Source organism: Pipra filicauda, unplaced genomic scaffold, assembly GCF_003945595.2.
Source record: "Pipra filicauda isolate LSUMZ 115617 unplaced genomic scaffold, ASM394559v2 scaffold81_size6448238_pilon, whole genome shotgun sequence".
NCBI classification, from domain to species: Eukaryota; Metazoa; Chordata; class Aves; order Passeriformes; family Pipridae; genus Pipra; species Pipra filicauda.
The window spans coordinates 6,339,110-6,361,623 of NW_024104998.1; the positions used below are offsets into that span (position 1 = coordinate 6,339,110).

General features: G+C 52.8%; 4 protein-coding genes across 7 annotated transcripts in view; 2 read left to right on the forward strand and 2 right to left on the reverse strand.

Moving 5' to 3' along the window:
* Positions 1-60: 60 nt before the first annotated feature.
* Positions 61-10,635, reverse strand: PAAF1 (proteasomal ATPase associated factor 1). Of its 2 annotated transcripts, none has more exons than XM_027715389.2 (12): positions 10,495-10,635; positions 10,051-10,088; positions 9,374-9,477; positions 8,968-9,057; positions 5,465-5,563; positions 4,569-4,719; positions 2,741-2,935; positions 2,363-2,454; positions 2,113-2,228; positions 956-1,038; positions 664-746; positions 61-321 (listed from the first exon to the last, which is right to left on the reverse strand). In XM_027715389.2, exons 1-12 carry the CDS (start codon positions 10,536-10,538, stop codon positions 244-246), a joined length of 1,173 nt encoding a protein of 390 aa, XP_027571190.1. In that variant the 5' UTR covers positions 10,539-10,635; the 3' UTR covers positions 61-243. The 2 variants fall into 2 exon arrangements, with proteins under 2 accessions (XP_027571190.1, XP_027571189.1); XM_027715388.2 differs by having other exon boundaries at positions 10,051-10,091.
* LOC113984950 (cytochrome c oxidase assembly factor 4 homolog, mitochondrial) lies at positions 10,517-11,706 on the forward strand. Of its 2 annotated transcripts, none has more exons than XM_027715399.2 (2): positions 10,517-10,779; positions 11,313-11,706. In XM_027715399.2, the coding sequence occupies exon 2, from the start codon at positions 11,320-11,322 to the stop codon at positions 11,572-11,574; it is 255 nt and encodes an 84-aa protein (XP_027571200.1). In that variant the 5' UTR covers positions 10,517-10,779; positions 11,313-11,319; the 3' UTR covers positions 11,575-11,706. The 2 variants fall into 2 exon arrangements, with proteins under 2 accessions (XP_027571200.1, XP_027571201.1); XM_027715400.2 differs by having other exon boundaries at positions 10,519-10,739.
* Positions 11,707-12,657: 951 nt separating this feature from the next.
* MRPL48 (mitochondrial ribosomal protein L48) lies at positions 12,658-17,427 on the reverse strand. Its single transcript, XM_027715392.2, has 8 exons — positions 17,144-17,427; positions 16,856-16,908; positions 16,654-16,691; positions 16,256-16,341; positions 15,185-15,357; positions 14,197-14,299; positions 13,443-13,532; positions 12,658-12,865 (listed from the first exon to the last, which is right to left on the reverse strand). Exons 1-8 carry the CDS (start codon positions 17,162-17,164, stop codon positions 12,791-12,793), a joined length of 639 nt encoding a protein of 212 aa, XP_027571193.1. The 5' UTR covers positions 17,165-17,427; the 3' UTR covers positions 12,658-12,790.
* A 3,596-nt stretch (positions 17,428-21,023) lies between these two features.
* The window catches only part of RAB6A (RAB6A, member RAS oncogene family), a 43,054-nt gene continuing 41,563 nt past the window's right edge, over positions 21,024-22,514 (forward strand). The window contains exon 1 of one of the 2 annotated variants that reach the window (XM_027715393.2): positions 21,024-21,297. In XM_027715393.2, the coding sequence (XP_027571194.1) occupies positions 21,228-21,297 (70 nt within the window). In that variant the 5' untranslated portion in view covers positions 21,024-21,227. The remainder of the gene's footprint in view (positions 21,298-22,514) is intronic. The other variant, XM_027715394.2, reaches the window with a different exon arrangement.

The following is a 22,514-nucleotide window of genomic DNA, read 5'->3' on the forward strand; positions in this document are numbered from 1 at the left end:
CCCCCCTACAAACAGCACTTTTTCAGCACTGAAAAAAAAAAAAACAACAAAACAACTCCATTGCAACACAACATCATCTCTACATTAAAATTTGATCCCAGTTGTGTTGAAGGCAGAAATATGATCAGCCACCAAAACACTCTGTCACCACAAGAGCCTCAAATTGTGCATACACATCCCAGGAAAATCAGCTTGGAAGAGCCATCCTGACACATTTCCTCACTATTTGGTCCCTTCAAACACTTAAAGGTCAGAAAGTTGGTATCTCCTCACTATCCCGTCTCTGCAGCACGTGTAAATCTCCTTCTCCCAAGAAGCCACCTGGGGAAGAGGGGGGGAAAAAAAAGCAGTTTTTACACAGGAAGTGACACTTCCACATAAAATCCTACTTTTTCCCTCAGGATCTTTCCAGAATCCTTAATCCACACTTTTTATAGAAACACAGCCCTGCCAGAGCCACTCTAACTCCACAGTTCTGCTCCTGCACGATGGAGATGAAGCCAGGGAATACCACAGAGGATTTGTTTATGCAAAACATTGGGAATATTCAGGAGGAAAATCTAAAGATAAGATCAAAAAGTCAACTGTGTGAACGAACTTGCTGAGGGAAAAGGCAGCTTTCCCTCTTCCAGGTTCTCCTCAGGGATACTCCTTATTCCTTACCTTGTACACGGGGTCGCAGTCGGCCTCGGTGAGATCCAGGACATAATCCAGGTCTTGCTGGAGGATGAAGCAGGTGCCATCCCCTGGAAGGGAGGGACATCAGCCAATTAGGGAGATGAGCAGTTAATTACAGACAGAAATTCCAGCGGGAAAAGGCTCCGATGGGTGAGATGCACCTTGGAGGCCCCGTTTTGGAGGGACACAAGGCAAAGGGGCAAGAGGACAATTCCCAAAGAGCACAGAGTTCCTTGATTCCACTACAGGATTTCTCCCAAAACAGCACTGGAATTACCTTGGCTGGCAATGAATCCATCTTGGTATGGGAGCAGAGAAAGCACCGGCGCTCCCGATCTGTGGATGACCTGGATTGGAGCGCTGGAAAAAAGAGCAGAAACAAGGGATGAGGATTTCCCAGAGAAGCTGTCGCCGAGAGAAGTCTCCAAGGCCGGGTTGGACGGGGCTTGGAGCAACCTGGGATAGTGAGAGGTGTCCCTGCCCATGGCAGGGGGGTGGAATGGGACGAGCATTAAGGTCCCTTCCAACCCAAACCATTCCATGATTCTCTTCAGGGAACACCAATAAAACTCCACAGCTCAGTTCCAGTCCTACACTGGACTGAGGATCAGGATCCTTCAAAGACTCTCAGGTGAAGGAAAGGAAGGGGCTGTGCTTTTTTTTCTGGGGGGGTGATATTGATGTTAAGAAGTTTTCTACTCAACTTATCTACATTTATTGTGTACTTGGATTATATATATATGTATGGATATATAAAATAATACAGATGTTTATATAACATAATATGCACAGTATATTAACATAACTAATAATTATATAACTATAATATTGATTATAAATAATATAATAAACAATAATACAGAATTAACAATAAAAGTAATAAAAATATTTATAATTATTATATCGTATACAGAATTATTCTATATAAAGAAAATATAGAATATATATAGAATATAAATTAATATTATGTATATACTATCTATTATGTATATAATATACACAATATATATTATATCACTATAATTATTTATAATATAGTTATATTATTAATATGTTATATATAATTATATTATTATAATGAATAATCACACAGATATTAAAAAAGCAATAATCTGCAAGGTAAGGCTATGCCAAGAGGACCCTTTGTCACGGCTCAAGATGGAAAAGCTTTTTGGAAACTAAGGAATCTGCCTGGAACCTGTAGTCTTTTAGGAGGCACCTTCCAGAGAACATCCCATTGGATCACCCACTTGAGCAGCAGGAACCTCTCCAGTGCTTCCCAAGAGAAAGAACTGGCTGCCAGAGGCTCTGGAGCTTCTGGTGCCACGGGACGCACCCCTTGGAAGTGGCACTGCCTGCCAGCCCCCTCCATCCAGCTCTTTTCCCACCAAACCCTGGTTGTTTAAAGCCTTGCAGCCCCAGGCACTCACTCACTTTGTGTTCCTCACATCCAGCTGGTAGATGTTCCCATCCTGAGTCCCTGCCAGGATATAGGTGCTCGAGAGGAACGTGCAGCAGTTGAAGGCGTCAGATCCCACGAAGAGGAACACCTGGAAATTTGGGAACGAACCGAGTGTGAACCTCAGTGGAAAATGGAGCTGGGATAACACTGACCATTTTACCTGTCTAGGTTTATCCTGGCTCAATTCCTCATCCCAATGCTCTGGCAATCCCAGATCCTTACCGGCTGCCTGCTCTGCAGTCCCACTCCCTGAAGCTTCTTGTCCTCCCGGGCCAGCAGCAGGATTTTCCCTTCTGTCCCGATCTCACGCTCACCTGGCAAAAGGACGACAGGTCATTCCAGCAACAGATCCTGATGGGATCAAATCCTGAGAGTTTGGATCACTGCCACTGAACTTGGGGCAACATTCCCCCAGATCCCAAGACACCAGGAAGGCCGGTAATTGAGCAGAGCTCAGTTTAATCCCCCAAACTGCTCGATAAGCCTCAATTGCTGCCCAGGACAGGAGTTCTCTGCTCCCTTCCCAAGGGATTCCTGGTGACAAACCTCAGCAGTTTGGGACAGGGAAGTGAAGGGGAATTTTCAGAGGAAGAGCCTTACTGGGAGGATTTTCGGGCGCGCCCAGGTTCAGGGAGTCGTCGGCAGTGCCTACGGCGATGCCGTTCACGGGGGAGCCACAGTCGGCAATGACACCCAGACAGGCGGATTTCCCGCAGTCCCAGAGCCGGGCAGTGCCATCCCTGGAGCAGGACAGGACATTCCTGCCTCGATCCACGATGGCAGTGTCCAAAATCCCTGCATGGAAGCAAAGGCCGTGTTCAGACACACACAAAAAGCACCTCGTTTCCCAAGCCGAACCCAACGCCCCAAGCCACTGTTCCCAGTGACACCAGTCACACACAGGCAAGTTGTGCCTCTAGGAAAAGGCGCCTGTGGAAGGAAGCAGCTCCCAGAAAACCTTACAGCGTGGGAGCCACCACTTGGCACAAAGGGAAGACATTATCCATCAAATGATCAGCAACACCTCACTTCAGACTGAGCTGACACTGCACAAAATTAATTTGGGCAGAAAACAGCCTGGCCTGGCACTCTTAAATGTTCCCAAGTTCATCCCTGGATAATCCCCAAAGCAGCATCCCTGTTATCCAGCTACAGCAACACCCAAAGAGCAGCTTGTGCAGGTGCTAAGATCCCCTAACTACTTTATTTTACTGTGGGCTGTCAAATCTGGATGTGAAAAATGACCCAGTGGTTTTTTAGCAGGGAACAGTCAGATGGTCAGGAGATTTAATTTGACACTTTCCTTACAGAAAGAGTCATTAAACTTGACAAGGATAAGCCAAGCAGAGTGACTGCAGCAGCTTGGGCTGGAGGTATAGGCAGGGAATAAAGTCACCCTGAGAGCCACGGCCAAGGCACTGTCCCAACACTGCCACGGTTTGGGTACAGGACACCTGTGCCAAAGCCTTTTGAATCCACACAAAGGGATTATGGAATTGGAAGGGACCTCAAAAACATTCTAGTTCCAATCACCAAATTGCATTAGGACGATGCCAGGTTCAGTGTAAGATGGGTTTTTGAGTTAATCAAGTTTAGGGGTTTATTAATCTCTCAGTCAAGCCCGGAACCTTGTGAGACAGAAAACCAGAGCCTGCCCAGAGCAGTTGGTTGCTCAGGGAACAGATAATTTTGGGCAGCGTTTTGGGCATCTGATGCCACATCCACACCTCACCTGGACTTGCTCAGGATAACCCAAGTGCTCCAGTTGCCATCCCTTGGGAAGGAACCACCTGCCACAAGCAGACCGTGGCCACTGTGCTCTGGGCCAGGTGTAAACAGGAGCAGAACAGGTGCCTGCCTAAGCACTGGGCCTCAATCCTAAACCCTCCCAGTGGAGGATCCTGGAAACCAAATCTTCTTTCCAGAGATTACTTGAGTATCCTCCCAGCTGCTCTTGTCCTGCTTTACTCCCTTTAACCAGCACAGGGAGCTGCAAGTCCATAATAATAAACTGCTGTATGGTTTTCTGGGCAAGGAAAAAAACAAACAAAAACCAAAAGGAAGAGGCCCTGGCGCTACTGAAGGTGAGCAGGATAACCTGAGAGCAAGCAGAAGGCATTCCCAGAGCAGGCAGCAAAGCTCCTGGAAGCAGGATGGAGCTCTGGAGAGCTGAGACTGCCCTGGAGGAGCAGAATCCCTGTGCCTCCACCTCTGGAGCAACAGCCTGCTGTATTGCACCCTCCCTCTTTTTAAACTAATTAAGAAAAAACAGGTTGGAGAGAGAAACAAGTTTCTTCTACTACAAAGAACTCCCAACCTTTTTATTCAAGTTCTGGGAGCTTAAAAAAGGTACTGGTGACTGAACATCAGCCCTGGGGTGCAAGGCAAGTTCACACTCAGGAGATGAAGCATTTTAAAGGCTCTGTACCTCCTTTGTGACCTTTAAATGTCACTACACAGCTGGCATCCTCTGCTGACCAGATCTTTAGCTGGGCATCCATTCCCCCACTCAGCACCACGAGGCCAGATGGGAAAAACCTGCAACAATTCACATCATACACATGGCCTTCCAATAGTCTCTGGAAAAACAAAGAACTGTGTGCTAGTTCCATTGTCATCACCTTCATGCCAAGCAATCTTGGAGCTGTGACACTGGAAAACTTGGAATTCCCACGTGGGCAAGAGGATTAAGCTCAAATCCTTGGGGTTTGTGTTGCTGGAATGGGCTTGTCTAAATCTGAGGTGAAGAGGTGACACTTTGGGCTTCCCTCTACCACTTGAGCAGCTAATTATGTAGCAAAGGACACTAAACTTGCTTCTAATTACAGGTTAAATGTCTTTATCCTCTGCCAAACAAGGAGCTGAAGGTCAAGCTCCACAAGAAGCACCTTCACTGAGCAGGCTGATAAGACAGGATGTGGTTAATCCAGCACAGAAACATTTTTTAAAAAAATTCTTTTTTAATGTCTTCTTTTACAATTTCTTTAATAATCTATAATCTTCTTTAATAATTTCTTTTTTAATAATCTTCTCTACTGCAGAACAAATTCAGTGCTTGTACCACAGCTGCTGCACCCTCCCTGTTATTCCTAAGCCGTTCCATTTTCGCCCTGGGACTCTGGATTGCTGAGCAACATTTCCCCTTGGGAGAAGACACCCTTCCCAACAGATTTGACTTAAAGCCTCCAAGATGGGAAATCTCAATCAGCTTTTCATTCAAAAGCCAGATTTTTCCCAGGGTGTGAACAGCCTGACCAAAGTCAGGGCCAAAGGACCTCAGCAATGTCCCACCCAACACGAAACATCAAATTCAGATGCTCTTACTCTTATTTCTCCGTTGGCAGCCTGCCAGATTTTCATGGTCCCATCTGTGCTGGTGGATACACCAAGTCCTCCACCACTGGAAATGTCAAGACAGGTGATCTGCAGGAGGGGAAAAGCACCAAAAATTAGCTTTATAGAGCTATTTCTGCTCAGGAGACTAATTCTGTACTGGGGGAGACGTGCTAAGTACATCATTGTACAGTTCTAGGCGATAACACCTGAATATTGAAACAAGGACCTCATAGGCTTGGACACTGAAGGGCTGGAGCGTGTCCAGGGAAGGGAACAGAGCTGGGGAAGGGGCTGGAGCACCAGGAGCAGCTGAGGGAGCTGGGGGGGCTCAGCCTGGAGAAAAGGAGGCTCGGGGGGACCTTCTGGCTCTGCAAGTCCCTGACAGGAGGGGGGAGCCAGGGGGGGGAGGATCGAGCGCTGCTCCCTGGGAACAAGGGACAGGAGGAGAGGGAACAGCCTCCAGCTGTGCCAGGGGAGGGTCAGGTTGGACATCAGGAGGAATTTCTTGCTGGAAAGGGTGGTCAGGCCTTGGCAGGGGCTGCCCAGGGAGGTTTGGAGTCCCCACCCCTGGAGGTGTCCAAGGAAGGACTGGACGTGGCACTCAGTGCTCTGGGCTGGGGGACAAGGTGAGCATCCAGCACAGGGTGGACTCGATGATCTCGGAGGTCTTTTCCAACCTTAAGGATTCTGTGATTCCGGTAATTGCAATTGCACTGCAGTTTTTTAATTGCGTTCGCAGTCCGTGCATTGGGAGAAAACGCTGCAGCGGTGAAATCCCAGGCAGGAACAAGAAATGCGGATGACCATTGGAAGGGAAGGTTCCAGTCGTGACAGGGTTAACTTTTCCGGCGGTAGGAGGGGCAAGGCCAGAATGGAATGCGATCCCGCCCCTCCATGCGCGGGCGGGACAAAGAGGAAACGCGGGAAAACGCGTTTCCTCCTTCCCGGCCGCATCCCGCGTGTTCGCTCCTTGTTCCATCCATTGCTGTTCCCAGTGAGTTGTTCTTATCTCAACCCCCGTCCTTTGCCTTTTGGGCCTCCGATTCCCCTCTCCAGCCACCGGCTGGAATTCGGGAATTCCATTCTTAAACCACCCCAGCCTAATTCGGGGGCAGGAAGGGTTGGGATAGAACAGATCTGCCCGCAGCGGGTCGGGGACGATTCGGATCCCAGCATTGGCCGTATTTAGGAACTGGCAATGGATACGGGGTGGCTGCACCTGTACCTGTGCGTTATGCTCTTTAGCCCTTATTATAAACACCCGCTCGAGCCCATCCTGAAGTACTATCCCAGGGCAAAGAAAGGACTCATCGCTGTTTTGGTGCTGTTCGTTGCGATAGTAATTTGTGACGTGACGCTCTGCGTCCGCCAGTCCATTAATAAACCTGCCCAGTCCGCGGGGAGAACAGGGAAGGGCTATTTTCTCCAGCTTCTCCACCGCTATTACTCCTTCAGGACGTACACAAGAGCTTTTGAATTGCCTTTCAGTGTTATGCAAAGCATCCTCGTTTTGCTGTGTCTGCCGAGTTTCCTCGGCACGGTCTACTACATGCTTAGAGGTGTGGTCCGCACCGTGTTTAGAAAGATAAGAGGATTTTTTAGCAGGGCCTTCCCGGCACTTGTCCCCAGGGTGTGTAATCAGGAGTGGCAGGGAAGGTGGGAGAAAATCGGCCAGCTTTTGGAGGACTATTTTCCTTCGATGCTTTGGAGGTTCACCCCTGAAGAACTACAGGACCCTGATAAAATGGCAGAATACTTGAAAGAAAAATGCCGTGACAATTGCAGGGAGGAGCGACTTATTGCCCTGTGCTGGGCCATGGCCAGTGCTTACCGGGCACTGCTGGATGCCGGGCAGCTCCCCTGGGGGCAAGAGAGAACAACTCTCAGTGTGGCCACTCAAACTCCAGCTCTGGGGAAGAAATCCAGGAGCAAATCAGTGGCCACTCAAACTGCAGCTGAACCCCTGCCAGAAGCAGTTGCCCCTGCCCTGAAGAAATCCAAGAGCAAATCAGTTCCCCCGGTGAGGGATGAAGAGGAAACGGGGTCCTCAGAAGAAGAGGAGGCAGGGGCAGCGCTGAGCCTGCAATGCCCATGCCTGGATAGGCTGCGCCATATCCGGAAGTATTTCCGGCGCCAGCTGAACGAGTCGGTGCTGGCCTGGCTGGCGCGGTGCTGGGCCTTCGGGGCACAGGATATAATACTGGATGGCAGAGAAGCCAGGCAGCTGGGATGCCTGGCCTGGAAAGTGCACATTGACAAGGGGATCGGGAAGACGGCAGAACCCCTCAGCCTCTGGAAGAGGCTCCTGTCCAGCGTGAAGGAATGGTGTCCTGCCAAGAATGATCTGTTTGTGCCCAGGAAAACGTGGAGGTACCTGAAGGACGGTGTCCAGTACCTGAGGGAATTGGCTGTGCTGCAGGTGCTCTACGAGGGGACTGTGAGGGAGGAGTTCCCCCTGGATCCGGGGAGAGCCTTCTGTACGTTCTACACGTGGCACAGGCTCCGAGAAAGCGCTCCATGGCCTTACTCCAAGACATTCCCAGCCATCGGATGGAGCGCGCGGCTCACGGTGAACAGACTGGCCGCCCGTCTCTGCCAGTACGATGAAGAGCTCTCTCGCCTCGCAGGGGTTAAGTTCCTTCCTTGGTTCAAGGACCGTGATTATTATCCCTGCAGAGTATGCCATGAGATGCTAGGCAAAGACAGGTGTGAACTGGAATGTGGGCATGAATTCCACAGGGAATGCATCAGAACGGCGGTCTCGCAGCTTTGCGGCATCTGCCCCATCTGCCGCAGCCCTGCTATCCTTGCTGAAGACATCCCTGAGCTTCCTGGATGGAACAACTCCAGCAAATTCAAAGTCGGATTTTTCATTACAGGAGAGCTTTAGAAGAGCTCCCGAAGAAAAGTGTTGGAAGAGAGCGAGGTCTCAAAGAATGGACTGGATTGGTTTCGTAAGGCTCAGAAATCCAGTGAAAAAAATGGGAATGAGACCCATGTTTGTGTGAGTAGATGTAGCTGGGGAGGGGTAGGATCTGGGCACGATGCAGATGGGTTACAATAAGGGGTGGGAATGTCCTGGTTCTGCTTAGGACAGGGTTCAATTTTACAGGGATCCCAGGGATATTCGGGTGGCACACTGTGAGCGTTCCCATGTGGATTGTTCCCTGGCCTGTACACTGTTAATTGGTATTTTTGTTTCTGTTTGTTTCCTTATTCCACTGCTGTTCCCAGTAAATTGTTCATCGTTCTTATCTAAATCCCTGATCTTTTGTGCCTCCAATTCCCCTCTCCATCCATTGGGAACACTACATTGGGGAATACCCTTCCTAAACCACAACAAGATCACAGTTCCATGTCCATTCCAACCCCCCACACACCAATCCACGCTCCAGCCCCCCCCCAGCACGAGGACACCATGGTCAGGGATGTGTTGTGAAGAGTTCCCAGTCACCCCCAGGGATTCCCCTCCCACCTCACAGGATACTCACACTTTTCTGATGAATCCTAGAAAAAGTTGTGTACGGGGCCAGGAACTTTGTGGACACATTTTCGTGAGGACAAGAAATGAGGATGCTTTTCTAAGGGAGGAAAGAGAGGGGAAAAAATGGAATTTGAGGTGCTGTTGATCCTGCTGAGGAAGAGCTGTGACCTGGAGCCAGCTGGGGGATCCCAGAGCCTGGAAACCCATGGAAAGGTCAGTGCTGGGCTGGTCTCCCAAGGATGCAGGTGGGAAGGGACACAGAGCCCCATCCCTGTGGGATGTCCTGGAGCAGCCCCAGGGCTGTGCCCAGAGGGAGGTTAGGATGGCTGGACAGGACCCTGCAGGGTGACAGCTTTGGGCTGTCAGTGTGTCCCCTCTTTGTGTCACACACCTCCCCCCCCCAGCCCTGGCACCTTGGTGACTTCCTGAACCAAAAATCCCTCGGAGGCTGCGATGTCTGGGATGCCCTCGGAGCTGAGCCCGCGGCGGGTGACGCTGCCGTACAGGGTGGGCTTCCCTGGAGGAAAAGGGGCAGCCCTGAGACCCCACAACACAGAGACCCCCAAGGCACAGAGACCCTCAGCCCACCCTCCCTGACCCACAGGGACCCAAACTCCCCCAGCCCCTCCTAATCCACATGGACCCCAAATACCCCCAACCCTTCCTAAGCCACAGGGACCCCAAACAACTACAATCCCTCCTACTCCACACAGACCCTAAACACCACCAACCCTTCCTAATTCAGAGGGATCCCCCCATAGTCCCCTTCCCCTCCTAACCCACAGGGACCCCAAAACGACCCCATTAATGACAGGACCCCACCTCCTCTTAAACCACAGAGACCCCCCAACCACCTGCATCCACTCCTCACCCAGAGGGTCCTCAAGTGCTCCCACCTCCCCCAACCCACAGGGACCCAAAATTCCCCCAGTCCCTCCTAACCCCCAGGGATCCCAATAATCTTCACCCCCTCTTAAAACCACAGCGACCCCCCCAACTGCCCCCACCCCTCTCTGCACCACAGGGCTCCCCAATCCCCCTGTCACACCCAGGGCCCCCCTGACCCCCGGGGGACCCCCCGGCCACTCACCGGGGCAGCGGCAGCTCAGCCAGGCCTCGCCCTCGTCCCTGCTGCGGAGAGAAGGAGCGGCCGTGAGCGGGACAGGGATAGGGACAGGGAACAGGGGCAGGAACAGGGAACAAGAACAGGGACCAGGGATAAGGACAGGGGCCGGGACTAGGGCCGCGACCAGGGACAGGAGTCGGGACCAGGGACCAGGACTGGGGCAGGGAACAGGGACAGGGAACGGGAACAGGGATCGGGGAAGGGAACGGGGAGAGGGAACAGGAACAGGGACCGGCGCAGGGGCAAGGAACAGAGACAGGAGCCGGGACAAGGGCAGGGAACAGGGAGAAAAGCCGGGACAGGGAACAGGGGCAGGGACCAGGGGCCGCGACCAGGGAGTGGGACAGGGGCAGGGACAGGAGCCGGGGCAGGGACAAGGACAGGGACAGGGACAGGCCCCGCTGGCACCTGAGCGCGCGGCTCCAGTCGCTCTGGATCCGGAGGGCCGCCATCGCCGCGGGGACACCGCCCCGTCCGCGGGGACACCTCCCCTTCCTCGGGGACACCTCCCCTTCCTCGGGGACACCGGCAGCACCCCGTCCGTGGGGACACCTTCCCCGCCGCGGGGACACCGCCCCTTCCGCCTCCGGCCGCGCGGGCCGGGCTGAGGCGGCACCGGCGGCTCGGGGGGAGCGGCAGCTCCGCGGGTGCGGGTACGGTGCGAGGGAGGAGGTGCCGGGCACCTTTGGGGGGGTACGCACCTATGGGGGGTGGGCACCCGTGGGAGAGTGAGGGGTCGGAGGAGGTGCCGGGCACCCGCGGGTGGGGGTGAGGTGGGTGGAGGAGGTGCCGAGCACCCGTTTTGGGGGTGCTGAGCAGCCACGCGTGGGGGTACACACGTATGGGGGGTGCTGGGCACTCATGGCGGGGTGGGCACCCCTGGGGGTGTAAGGCGTGGGTGGGTAGGCGGGGGTCGGGGAGGATGCTGAGGACCCACGGGTCGGGGGGTGCTGAGCGCCCGGTTTGGGGGCCCTGGGTGTCTGCAGGGGTGCTGAGCACCCATTTGGGGGGTCCTGGGTACCAATGGGGGGATGGGCACCCCGTGGAGTGTGAGGGGTGGGAGTGCTGGGCACCCACGGGTGGGGGTGAGGTGCGATAGGGAGAGCACTGAGCGCCCATTTTGGAGGGTCCTGGGTGTCTATAGGGGGGCTGAGCCCCTCCTGGGGGGTGCACAGAGCACAGGATCCCCCCCAGATAACACCCCCTACCCCCTCACTCCTTCCCAGTTCTCCCATGGCCAAGCCGGGACACTCCTGGAGCCGTGCGCCAGCGGGGAAGGAGGAGGATGAGGATGAGGAGGGTGAGGACCCCCTGGATGCCAGGATCGCCCGGACGGGCTGCCTGGAGCAGCACCGGGACCTGCAGGAGTGCATGGAACAGCACCGGGATTGGCGGCACTGCCAGACACAGCTCCGGGCATTCGGAGCCTGCATGGCCCGTCGGGAACAGCGGGAACAGGGACAGAGCCGGGCACACCCTGCACAGTGACACCACCCGGGACCCCCAGGAATGGGGGAGCTGTGCCTTTCACCCCCCTTTTTTTGCGTGATTTTTTTTTTTTTTACCCAAGTGCCGGGAAATCCACGTGGGAAATTAAATCTGGGAATTTAATCCTCTTCATCAGTGCCTGCAGCAAAGTGGGAAGGTCAGAGGGGTTTGGAGGATGTGGCCTCAATCTGCACCAGGCTGGACATCAGGAGGAATTTTTTCATGGAAAGGGTGATCAGGCATTGGAAGGGGCTGCCCAGGGAGGTGGTGGAGTCCCCATCCCTGAAAGTTTTTAAGGAAAGACTGGACGTGGCACTCAGTGCTTTGGGCTGGGGACAAGGTGGGGACTGGCCACAGGGTGGACTCAGTGATCCCAGAGGGCTTTTCCAACCTTAATGATTCCATGGTTGTGGATTTCCAGCCCAAAATGTCCCTGGCTCCACAACAGCCCTGCCGTGGATTTCCACTCCACGTCCTTCCCAAGGCTTTTCCCAGCACCAATAACCTCCTGTCCCACCGAATGGGATTTTGGGGATGGGATTTATCTCCAGGGAAGCCCCAGGATAATTAGGAGCGGGGGAAAAAAGGATCCTCCTCTGTCTACCACTTCCTGGCAAATAAGGCAAGAGAAACAAAGCAAAATTGCCTTTTGGAGGCTGGAAAGGGAAGGACATCCCTGGCTTTTGCCAGAAGGAACTTCCCAGACTGTTTCCCAGAAAGGTGGGTGCTGGGTTCCCCAAAATTGCAGCAGGATCAGGAGCACAAGCTGGACAGCCCCAGTTTGGGGGAGAGCGTTAATGAGTTACTTTTCCTGTGTTTAGTGGAAGGTCCTTAAAAAGTGGGGAAAAAAGCTTCCAAACAAACCAGTTTGGAATAGTTTTCTCTTGGAATCCACCAAATCTGCTTAGAACAGAATTTCTGGGATTGTTGCAGCACAGCATTATTCACCTGCAGAGATTTCTGCAGAAATTCCCACCTGTCAAAAGCAGGACAGGAATAAAAGAATAAGGAAGAACTGAAGGAATGTAAAGCCACATTCCATAGTGTGGAATTCCATTGCTCCCAGTACAAACCAGTCAGGTATAAACACATTATTCATCTTTATTGAGACAACCAACAGTGGGAATTCTTCCAATTCACCGAGTTCTCAGCACAGTGCTCATGGAATCCCCCTCTGGAGGCTGGAGCAGCCCCTGGATGGAGCAGTTTTCCTCACTCAGCCTATCTGTGCCAGCAGCTCTTCCAGCTCTGGCCGAGCCTTCAATCTGCTCTTGAAGTCGGCTTCTGTGTGCTGTGGAGGGAGGGAAAACCATCCAAGGAAATCAGGATTAACAGGAAAAACTAAAGGCTGAAATGCCCTGGGAGTGGGAAGTCACTCAGTGCTGGAAAACTGTTGGGCTTCTCACAAAACCCAAGTTTAACCCCCAACTCCAGAGCGAATTCCATCAAAACAGGGCACAGCGTTTGGGTTTCCTGTCTCAGCTTTGCTCCCAACTGCTCCATGAAGCTCCTGGGGATTCCAGGACAAGTGGTGGAGCATTGCTGGAGTGAAACATGCCCTTTGGACTCACGGGCAATGTGTGGCAGCAAAGGAAAGGAACCTGCAACCTGCCGTCTCCTGTGGATCTGTGGGACTGGCTGGGAAGTGGCACCAATTAGAGGAGGCTAAATGGGGAAGGAAACGCTCCTCAGGAATTGGAAGCAGTGGATTTTCATGGAGAAGGGAGGGCCTGGCTCTGGGAGATCCTGGATACCCTAAGCCCAGAGCAGGAGCAGCCAAAGGGCCAGGTCTGGATCCTCAAAGGAAATTCCTGACATGGATCATCTCTGCTTCCTGAAAGGAAGGGCACTGGGAAATGCAAACATACCTGTTTGATGAGGAGATGGACCCCCTCGGGCTGGTTACTCTGGATAACCTCCAGGAGTATTGGAGCAAATGTGGAACTCAAACCACTGATCTGAGGGAAGGAATGACACAGCTCCAGGACAACCATCCCAGCACAGTTTGGGTTGGAAGGGACATTAAACATCATCCCATTCCACCTCTGCCACGGGCAGGGACACCTTCCACTAGCCCAGGTTGCTCCAACCTGGCCTTGGACACTTCCAGGGATCCAGGGGCAGCCACAGCTTCTCTGGGAAAACCATTCCAGGGCCTCACCCCCCTCACAGGGAAGAATTCCTTCCCAATATCCCATCTAACCCTGTGCTTTGTCCATGTGAATCCATTCCCCCTTGTCCTGTCCCTCCATCCCTTGTCCCCAGTCCCTCTCCAGCTCTCCTGGAGCCCCTTTAGGCCCTGGAAGGGGCTCTGGGGTCTTTTGAAGCTGTTCCTAATGGTATTTTTAAATTTCATGGAATTTTTCCAATCATCCATCCTTAAACATGGCTTTTCTACCTCTTGTATGGAGCATTCTGCAGAAAATAGATAATAAATGTGGTGCCTGAAAATACATAAAGCCGGGAAACCTCTTCCTACTTCCACTTTGGGGGGAACTTTCAATAAGAGATCAAATTAAGGCTTTATGCCCAAATTACACCTTTCAGCTCCAACTGTGGAGGGGTTTGGAGAGCCTGTGCTGCAGGAGAACCACAGGAATATCAGGAAACAGCAGTTCCTACCTGGACAACCCTCTGGTGGGTGGTAAGGACTGCATCCAGCTGCATCTTGGATCCTTTCTCTTCCAGGAACAGCACCTCGTTGGTTTTGGTGGGCATGGCATAGCTGGGGGAGCCAGAGGGCAGAGCTTAGGACAGGCAGGACATTCCCTGTCCTAAGGACATTCCCAGTGCTCTACAGGGACGGATCAACCATCCAAGGAGATGAACTTTCCATGAGGAATTAATTCTGCAAACAGTGTGTCCTGCAAAGGAAGCACTGGCAGAGGCCAGGGGTTTATGGGAGGGGGATGAAGGAGAAGCTTGGAGCACCTGCTGCCAGGAAAAACCTGGACTGGCTCCAAACACCAGCCTGAGACATTTTACATTCTTTGTAGTTGAAGGAAAGCAACAGTTCTGACTTATTTTGTCATCAGGGACAGAGCTAAAAACTGCTGCTGCAAAGCACCACTCCAAAGACATTGTTCTCCCTTCAAATTTAACAGGAATACGACTGGGCAGTGGAGCAGACCCTGCTCCCAGCAGGATTCCAGAGACCTCAGCATCCCTATCCCCATTTCCACAGCACCAATTACATCCTTCTGCCCACCTTTTCCACTAAAATTTTCACTCCAAGGGCAAATCCTTCCTTTCTGGACACACTGAGCCAGGTCCAAGCTCAGAGGGCAGAACTGAAAATCCATGTTTTGGAGAATCCACCACTGTTTTCATTCCCTCATGGCAACTCAGGGCTTCTCCCAGTGCCTGCAGCTCCTTGGGAGCACTTCAGCACTGAGGTGGATAACCAAAATTCCTGCACAGACTGGATCCCTCAGGCATTAAATCCCAAGCTTAAAGCAAAGGAATGAGATGGAGCCAGGTATTTTTTCCTTGCTGGAACAAGCCCACTTGAACCTTCCTCATAATCCTGGGCAGAGGAGAGGTTTGGATTTACATCCACATGGGCATCAGAAGGACTGGATGGTGCCCTGGTCTCCAAGGTGTCCCTTACCTCTCGTTGACCTTGATGGAGAGCCTGTTGCAGAGCCTGTGGACATACTGGGCAAAGTGCTCCACCAGGCACATGTCATAGGAAGTCATCTGGATGTTGACATCTCCATATTCAAACTCAGTGCCAGGATTGATCTCCTTCATCTGCACTCTGTCCTTTTTCTTCTTTGGAGTCTGTTTTCCAAAATAAAATAAAACAGGGAGTTTGAGCGACGCTGGAAATAAAACCCCGCCAGGTTTCCCGTGGGGCTTCTCCTCTGACAGGGGTTTGTCAGCCACATCCCAGCCCATCTGTGCTCCCTCTCCCTGCCTAAAAACTGGGATGGCATTATCCTGACAGTTCTTCTCAGCTCAGTTCTTGGATGGCAGCACCACAGGAAAAATACCCCAAAGAAAACACGTCCGTATTTTTAATTTCTTCCAGAGAAAATTAATTTCTCCCAGAGGTAAAAAAAAAAAAAAAAAAAAAAAAAACAAAAAAGGGGGAGTAGAAACAGCAGGAGTACAACTCCTTTTTCTTTCAGGTCCTGTCCACAAGGCAGCTGGCTTGGTGGTGTTTCCTCCTTCCACAAAAAGTGATTGTCTTTCCAGGGAATGTCAAAAGGTGACATGAAAACAGGACCTGCTCACAGTAATTCAGGTGTGAAATTCAGCAGGAGGAGGAAATTTCTTCCTCCCAAGGGAATTTCCACAGGAATGTGCTGGACAAAATGAAGGCTGTGAGTGGGGGAACTTCATGGAATCATGGAGTGGTTTGGGTTGGAAGGCATTTTAAAGCTCATCCAGTGCCATTCCCAACCTTCTGCTATCCAGGGTGCTCCAACCTGGCCTTGGGCACTCCCAGGGATGGGGCAGCCACAGCTTCTCTGGGAATTTCATCCCAGCCCCTCACCACCCTCATAGGGAAGAATTCCTTCCCAATATCCCATCTAAACCCATGCCCCTTGTCCTGTCCCTCCAGGAATGTCACATAACACTTTTCTCCAAGAGAAGCAGCAGGAAACGATGCCATTATTCCCTCTGGATGTGATTTATCAGCCATGGAATTCATAAAATAATTCCTTCTGCCTACCTCTGGTGGGAGCAGGTATTTATACCTCCCAATTCCATGAGTAGGACGGGATCTGTAGGATCTGTGGCAACTCAGGAGAGCAGCACCTGGAAATGGAAGCAGAACTCCTGTCCCAACTCACAGCTCGGTGTGGGCAGCCACAAATAAGGAAGGAAGAGATTAAAAATATTCACTTCTCAGGTGAACTCTCAAGGAAACAACAAGAAACAATAAAAGAGGCTGTGGGTAGTTTGGGAGACCAGGAAAATGTTACAAAAAAAAGAAGAAAATGTTAGGAAAGAACATATGGAAGAGCATCAGCTCAGGTTATTTAACCAGCCCAAAATTGGCTAAAAAAACCCCTAAAATTAAAAGGAAACACAAATTCTCCACTTATTTGGATTAACAACAGACTTTACCTGCAGCACACAGATGGTTTTCTCTGGGTGTTGCTGCTCTGGAGGAAACAAGACAATGATTAAAAGCTCTGTAAGAAACAAGATAATTATTAAAGGCTGTAATTTCCTCCCATGGAAAAATATGTGGCAAATCTCCTTTGGCCATTTTTGGGGTGCTTTAATGCCTGTTATTGTGTTTTACTCCCTGGTTTCAGGCACTCACCTGCTAAGGGCAAATAGCTGCCTGAGCATCGCTCCCTTCTCCCAGCACAGCACCTGGAATGGCCGAAACACAAAGAGAGTGGCAGATCCTCAGGGAATTGTCACCAACACCCCCAGATTACAGCAGGGACAGGAGCCAAGGAACGTCTGGAGCTGTGTCAGGGCAGGGTTAGGCTGGATATCAGGGAAAGGTTGTTCCTTCAGAGGGTGATGGGGCACTGAACAGGCTCCCAGGCCCATCCCTTCCCTGTGTGTCCCCTACTCCCGTTCCCATTCCCGATCCCCGTACCTTCGGCACCGCCGCCATCATCCCATCCGCGGTCCGTCGCTCAAACCGTTTCCCCACTGGGCCCTGGTACGCCAAGACCGGGTCCCCCCCGCCCCGCGGCTCCCGCCTCGCGTTCCGCCCATCGACAATTCCAATTTTCGGGCAGCCCTGCGTTCCGCCCGCCGAGGCCTCACAAAGGGGGAAGTTTCTGGACAACACGCCATGCTGGCGGGGCCCCGGCGCCCTGCGAGAGGCGGCGGGCAGGGTGCGGGGGTCCAGGTGGTAATGGCGGACACCGCATCCCTCCGTCCCCGCACACACCAGGCAGCGCCGCCTGGCGGCAGCAGCTGCACAGCGCGCCCCGCCCTACGTCAATCACCGCGCGTCTCGCCGGCTACGGCCCGCCTTCCGCCCGCTCCTCGCCCGCTGATTGGCCTCTCGTCGCGTCCATCACGGTGCGACGGCCATGTTGAGTGTGGCGTGGCGGCCTTGTTGAGTGTGGCGTGGCCACGTGGCGGTGCCGAGTATGGTGTCCGACCCCGCCCCTGGGGAGGCCATCTTGAGTGTGGGTCTGGCGGCCATCTTGAGTGTTGGTCTGGCGGCCATCTTGAGTGTGGCGTCGCGGCGGCCATTTACTTCGTCCTTTATTTTTATTTCTTTATTTATGTCTTTAGAATGACTAAATCCTGAGTGGAGGAAAGTTGGGCTGGGAGGGACCTCCTCCCTGATTTCCCAGCGGCGAGAGAGAAGGAGGGCACGGGGGTCTGCCTGGGAAGAGATGGACGTTGTGCGGTCCTTGGAGCCCCCCCAAGCCTGGACAGCCTGGAGTTGTGTCAGGAAAACCCATCCCATGCCAAACTGCTTCCTCCTGCCTCTTCCACACAAACCATCCTTTCTCCCAGGCTCTTCCCTGCTCCCTTCTCTCCTGCCTAGCCCCGCTTTTCCCCCTCCTTCCATGGCCGATGCTCCAGAGCCCCCATCTCAGATCTGTTCCTCCTGGGTGGATCAGCTGGAATTTTGTGTGAGGACTCATTCCCTCTCCAATTGTTCTTGGCTGGAGCTGTCAGGGCTCCTGGTGGACTTTCTCCCTCCAGTTCATCTGAGTTCATCCACGTGGCAAGTCTCCTAGTGCCTTTGTTTCCTGGAGGGAACGTGGAGGGGGCAGAGGGAACTCACCTCACCTTTGCTCCCTCCTCCACAACTCAAGGACACAGATTCCCAGCTCCAAGCTGTGTTTCCCTGGTGCTCCCGGCCCGTGACAGAAGGGCCCACGTGGATGTTGTCCTGCCCTTTGATCCCACCTGGCAAGCCCCAGGCAAGGGGAATGCTCGAGGAAGGAGGCAGATCTGGGTTAAGGCCGGCACTCCCATTCCAGAAAACCTGGGCTTCTCCTCCCAGGAGCTTTGAATCCCCAGAGGAAATTGAGGAGGGGCTGCTGTGCCTGGAGGGGACTGGCTGGGCCTGTGTTTTTGGGGAAGTTGTGATGAGCACCACCATTAAGAGCACATCCAAGATGACTCCTTATTCCATGCCCTCAAATGCTGAGTGCCCATGGAATGGGGCTGCACCCCTTAATTCCCTCTGCCCCTCCTGGAAGCAGATCACTCCTCTCTCCACGACAGCATCTTTCTCATCTCTCCTGCTCTTGATTTTCCCTGGATACAAAGATAGTGCTGCTCTTGGCAGCTTGTTGTAGTGGCTGAGCAGCCTCCCTGTTGGGAACATGGCCCTTATTTCCAACTAGAATGTGCCTTTCTTTGCCTTTTGGATGTTTCACAGCCAGGGAGCAGAATCCCTGTTGCAGGAGCACAACCTCCCAACCTTTCTGTGACATTTGGAAAGAGAAGCTGAGGTGACTCAATGATTTCCTTTTTTATGTAATGCACTAAAAAAACCACCAGGCAGCTTTTCCTACTTTTTTAAAGGCTTCCCAGGCTGCAGAAAGGGATTGTTTCATCCATCCTCTTCTGCCTCACTGCAGGTTTCTCCCTGCCACAGAGCTGGATGTGCCCACACAGCCGGAATTCTGGCACCTGCCCCTCCTCAAGCAGCAACCTGGAGGAGCAAAGCTGCCCTGGGAGAGTTGAGATCCAGCACCTGGAAGTTTCCACTTCTTTTCAGGCTTGTCCCATGACAAAAACAATCCAAAAGTGTTTAAACACACCGTGGAAGAAAACCTCTGTTTTTCTGTGTCTCCTCCTCTGCCTTCAGCCATTGTTTTCCATGGGATCTGCAGGAAAGATCCCAGAATCCATCCTGACACATAAACAAGGATAATATATGTATTTAAAATTTGAAATTATTTAAAGCAGGTCTTTGACAGTCTGGATTCCCCTTGGTGCAGGAGAGCAGCCACACAACTGCTATGGATGTGCTCCCAGGTGCTGGGTGTGGAGCTGGATGTGAGCTCTTGCTCCTGCTCAGATCTTCATTAAAACTTGTTCAAATTTAATCACCTGGTTAAAGACACTTTTTCCTCTTTTAGTTCACTGGCAGTTCAAGGCCTGGAAAAAAAAGCAAAACGACACCTTGGAGAAGCAGTGAATCATGTTAAGGGAGTATAAATGAAACAATCAAAAATAGAAAGGGTTTCAAAGCAGGGGATTAAACAAGCATTTCCCTGACCATCAGAGCAGAGAGGCTCTGGAACAATCCCCCAAATGGGAAAAAAGGTGGACAACCTACTCGATTCCAGGTGGAAAATACCCTGTGGAGCTTTATTTGGACCTTGTTGAGTAGATTGCAAGAGATTTGGACCAACATGAATACGACCATGGGGCAAGAGCTGCAGACCCCGGGGGGCTCTGTCATCCAGCATGTTCTTGTTTCAGTGGGATATTCAGTGGAAGCAGCAGGTGAAGCCCCAGGAAACCCCCAAAATCACATTTTGTGTTCACATTCCAGCCAGAGAGTCTCAATCAGGACAGGATTGCACCAGTGTGGGAGAGGAGGGAGCAAGGCTGCACTGACAGGAGACACCCCAAAGCCAAGGTTTAACCAGGAAGGGCCAGGATGCAGCTGGGAACCTCCTAATGCGCTGAACCTTGAGGGCAAAATGGGGAGAAATGGGCAAAAAATAGCTATAAAGGGAGAGCTGGCCCCAAGGCGGAGGGTCCCCTACAAAAGGATGAGTGGGAATCATTGACCTTCCTGGAAAATGTCACCCTCTCTGAGGGATGTGCTGGGGACATCGTGGAGCGAGGGTCTCTGGAGATGCTCTGAGAGGAATATCTGTATCCATTTGGGATTAAGCCTTTGGTTTGAAGCACTGTGCTGGTTCCTCCCTGGAGCCCGTGTGGGCTGGGCACATCCTTGTGCTGCACTGATGCCGAGGCTGTTTCGGTGACGTGGTGAAAAGGGGTTTTATTGCAGCTGGAGAACTGGTGGGAGCTCCCACAGCAACCAAAATGGCCCAGATCTGTCCCAAAAAGGGCTCCAAGGGCTGGATTCCCTCTGCTCTGGGACAGGCTGGGAGCGCTGGGGATGTTCACCTGGAGACGAGTCTGGGGAGACCTGAGAGCCCCTTCCAGGGCCTAAAGGGGCTCCAGGAGAGCTGGAGAGGGACTGGGGACAAGGGATGGAGGGACAGGACAAGGGAAATGGATTCACATGGACAAAGCACAGTGTTAGATGGGATATTGGGAAGGAATTCTTGGCCGTGAGGGTGGTGAGGGGCTGGAATGGTTTTCCCAGAAAAACTGTGGCTGCCCCATCCCTGGAAGTGTCCAAGGCCACGTTGCAGCAACCCGGTCTGGTGGAAGGTGTCCCTGCCGGCGGCACGGGGGCTGGAACGGGCCGATCCCTCAAGTCCCTCCCAGCCCGCCCCATTCCCGCTCCGTGAGGGCGGGAGGCTCCCAGGGCGCGTGCGCGGGGCGGGCGGAGCGGCGGCTCCGGGAGCGCGGGGGGGGGGAGCGGCGGCACCGACACCGGCACCGACACAGACACAGACACAGACACCGGCACCTCACCGGGCTCCGCAGCCTTCGCCCGGGAGCGGCAGCACGAGGAGGAGGACGAGGAGGAGGAGGGCGGAAAGCAGCGGGAGCGGTCGCGGGTCCCGCCGCGGGGAGCGGAGCGAGCGCGGGGCGGCGGCGGCTCCTCCATCATGTCGTCGGGCGGGGACTTCGGGAACCCGCTGCGGAAATTCAAGCTGGTGTTCCTGGGCGAGCAGAGCGGTGAGTCACCGCCCTCCTCGGGCCGGGAAAGGGGGGGATCCCTTCGGACACCCGCCCGACCTCGGGGGAGCAGGAGGGAACCCCACTCGTCACCCTCCGTGACACCCACCCACCCTTGTGGGCGCATAAAGGGACCTCACTCGTCACCCTCCCTGACACCCACCCACCCCTGTGGGGACATAAAGGGACCCCACTCCTTACCCACCCTGACACCCACCCACCCTTGTGGGGACATAAAGGGACCCCACTCCTTACCCACCCTGACACCCACCCACCCTTGTGGGGGTCCCTTTCACTCCCATCCACCCACATACTCTTATTGGGGTCTAAGAGGATCCCCCTCCTCACTTTGCCTTCCACCCCTATAGGGGTCTGAGAGGATCACCCTCCTCACCTTCCCTGGCACCCACCCACCCTCATGGGGGTCCCTTTCACTGCCATCCACCCACATAGCCTCCTGGGGGTCTGAGAGTATCACCCTCCTCATCCTCCCTGGCACCCACCCACCCTCCGTCCTGGGGGTCCCTGACACCCACCTACCCTCCTGGGAGCCTGAGGTGTTCAGCTCTGGTTTAACACCCCCACACCCCCTCCAAAGCCTGTCTGATTCAGGAACAGTTGCTGATTCATTTGATCCCGGCCCCTCTGGTTTTTGGGGGGTAGGAGCCTCAATCCTCGCTGTTTTCCGTGTAAATACAGCGTTTTTCCATAATGGAGTTCTGTCTTGGCAGAGCAACGCTCTGAATATTTAATTCAGCCAGTGAGGTTTTCTTGCCTGTCTCTGGAATGAAAAAAAACCACCCAACCTAAACGCTGTCTCCTCCTTCCTGAGCGGAAGGCCTCTCTCTCCATTACTGCATTCCACATTTTCCCTTGGAAGAGTTTTCTGAAAAGAGCAAAAAAGCTCCTTTATCAGCTGCTTTGTGTAATCCTGCTCAGATACTGAGCGATCTTTGACATAATGAGGAGGTGCAGAATATTTCTGTCTCAGGGCGGGGTATTTGCTCCCTCAGCCACCTTTGGTCTCTGTGTGAGAGATTATGAAATACTTGGATTTTTTTTATTTTTTGAGGGGGGGAAAGGACTTATATCTCGGTATTTCCTCACTCATGTGGATGAGCTTGATGATAAGGCTGTCATTGAAATTATTCACCTATACATCGGTGGGTTTCTTTAGTCTCTGTCTTTAATCCTTTTTTATTTTGTGGTTTTGGGGT

Bases quoted from the DNA above. Each gene is read 5' to 3' on its own strand.
- MRPL48 (XM_027715392.2), bottom strand. From the start codon at position 17,164: ATGATGGCGGCGGTGCCGAAG. The intron at 16,909-17,143 runs GTACGGGGATCG...CGGCCATTCCAG, and splicing joins TGATGGCGGCGGTGCCGAAG to GTGCTGTGCTGGGAGAAGGG. The intron at 16,342-16,653 runs GTAAAGTCTGTT...TTCCATTTCCAG, and splicing joins AAACCATCTGTGTGCTGCAG to GTGCTGCTCTCCTGAGTTGC.
- LOC113984950 (XM_027715399.2), top strand. From the start codon at position 11,320: ATGGCCAAGCCGGGACACTCCTGGAGCCGTGCGCCAGCGGGGAAGGAG.
- PAAF1 (XM_027715388.2), bottom strand. From the start codon at position 10,538: ATGGCGGCCCTCCGGATCCAGAGCGACTGGAGCCGCGCGCTCAG. The intron at 747-955 runs GTAATTCCAGTG...CCTCCCTTCCAG, and splicing joins TGGATTCATTGCCAGCCAAG to GGGATGGCACCTGCTTCATC. The intron at 322-663 runs GTAAGGAATAAG...CCTCTTCCCCAG, and splicing joins ACTGCGACCCCGTGTACAAG to GTGGCTTCTTGGGAGAAGGA.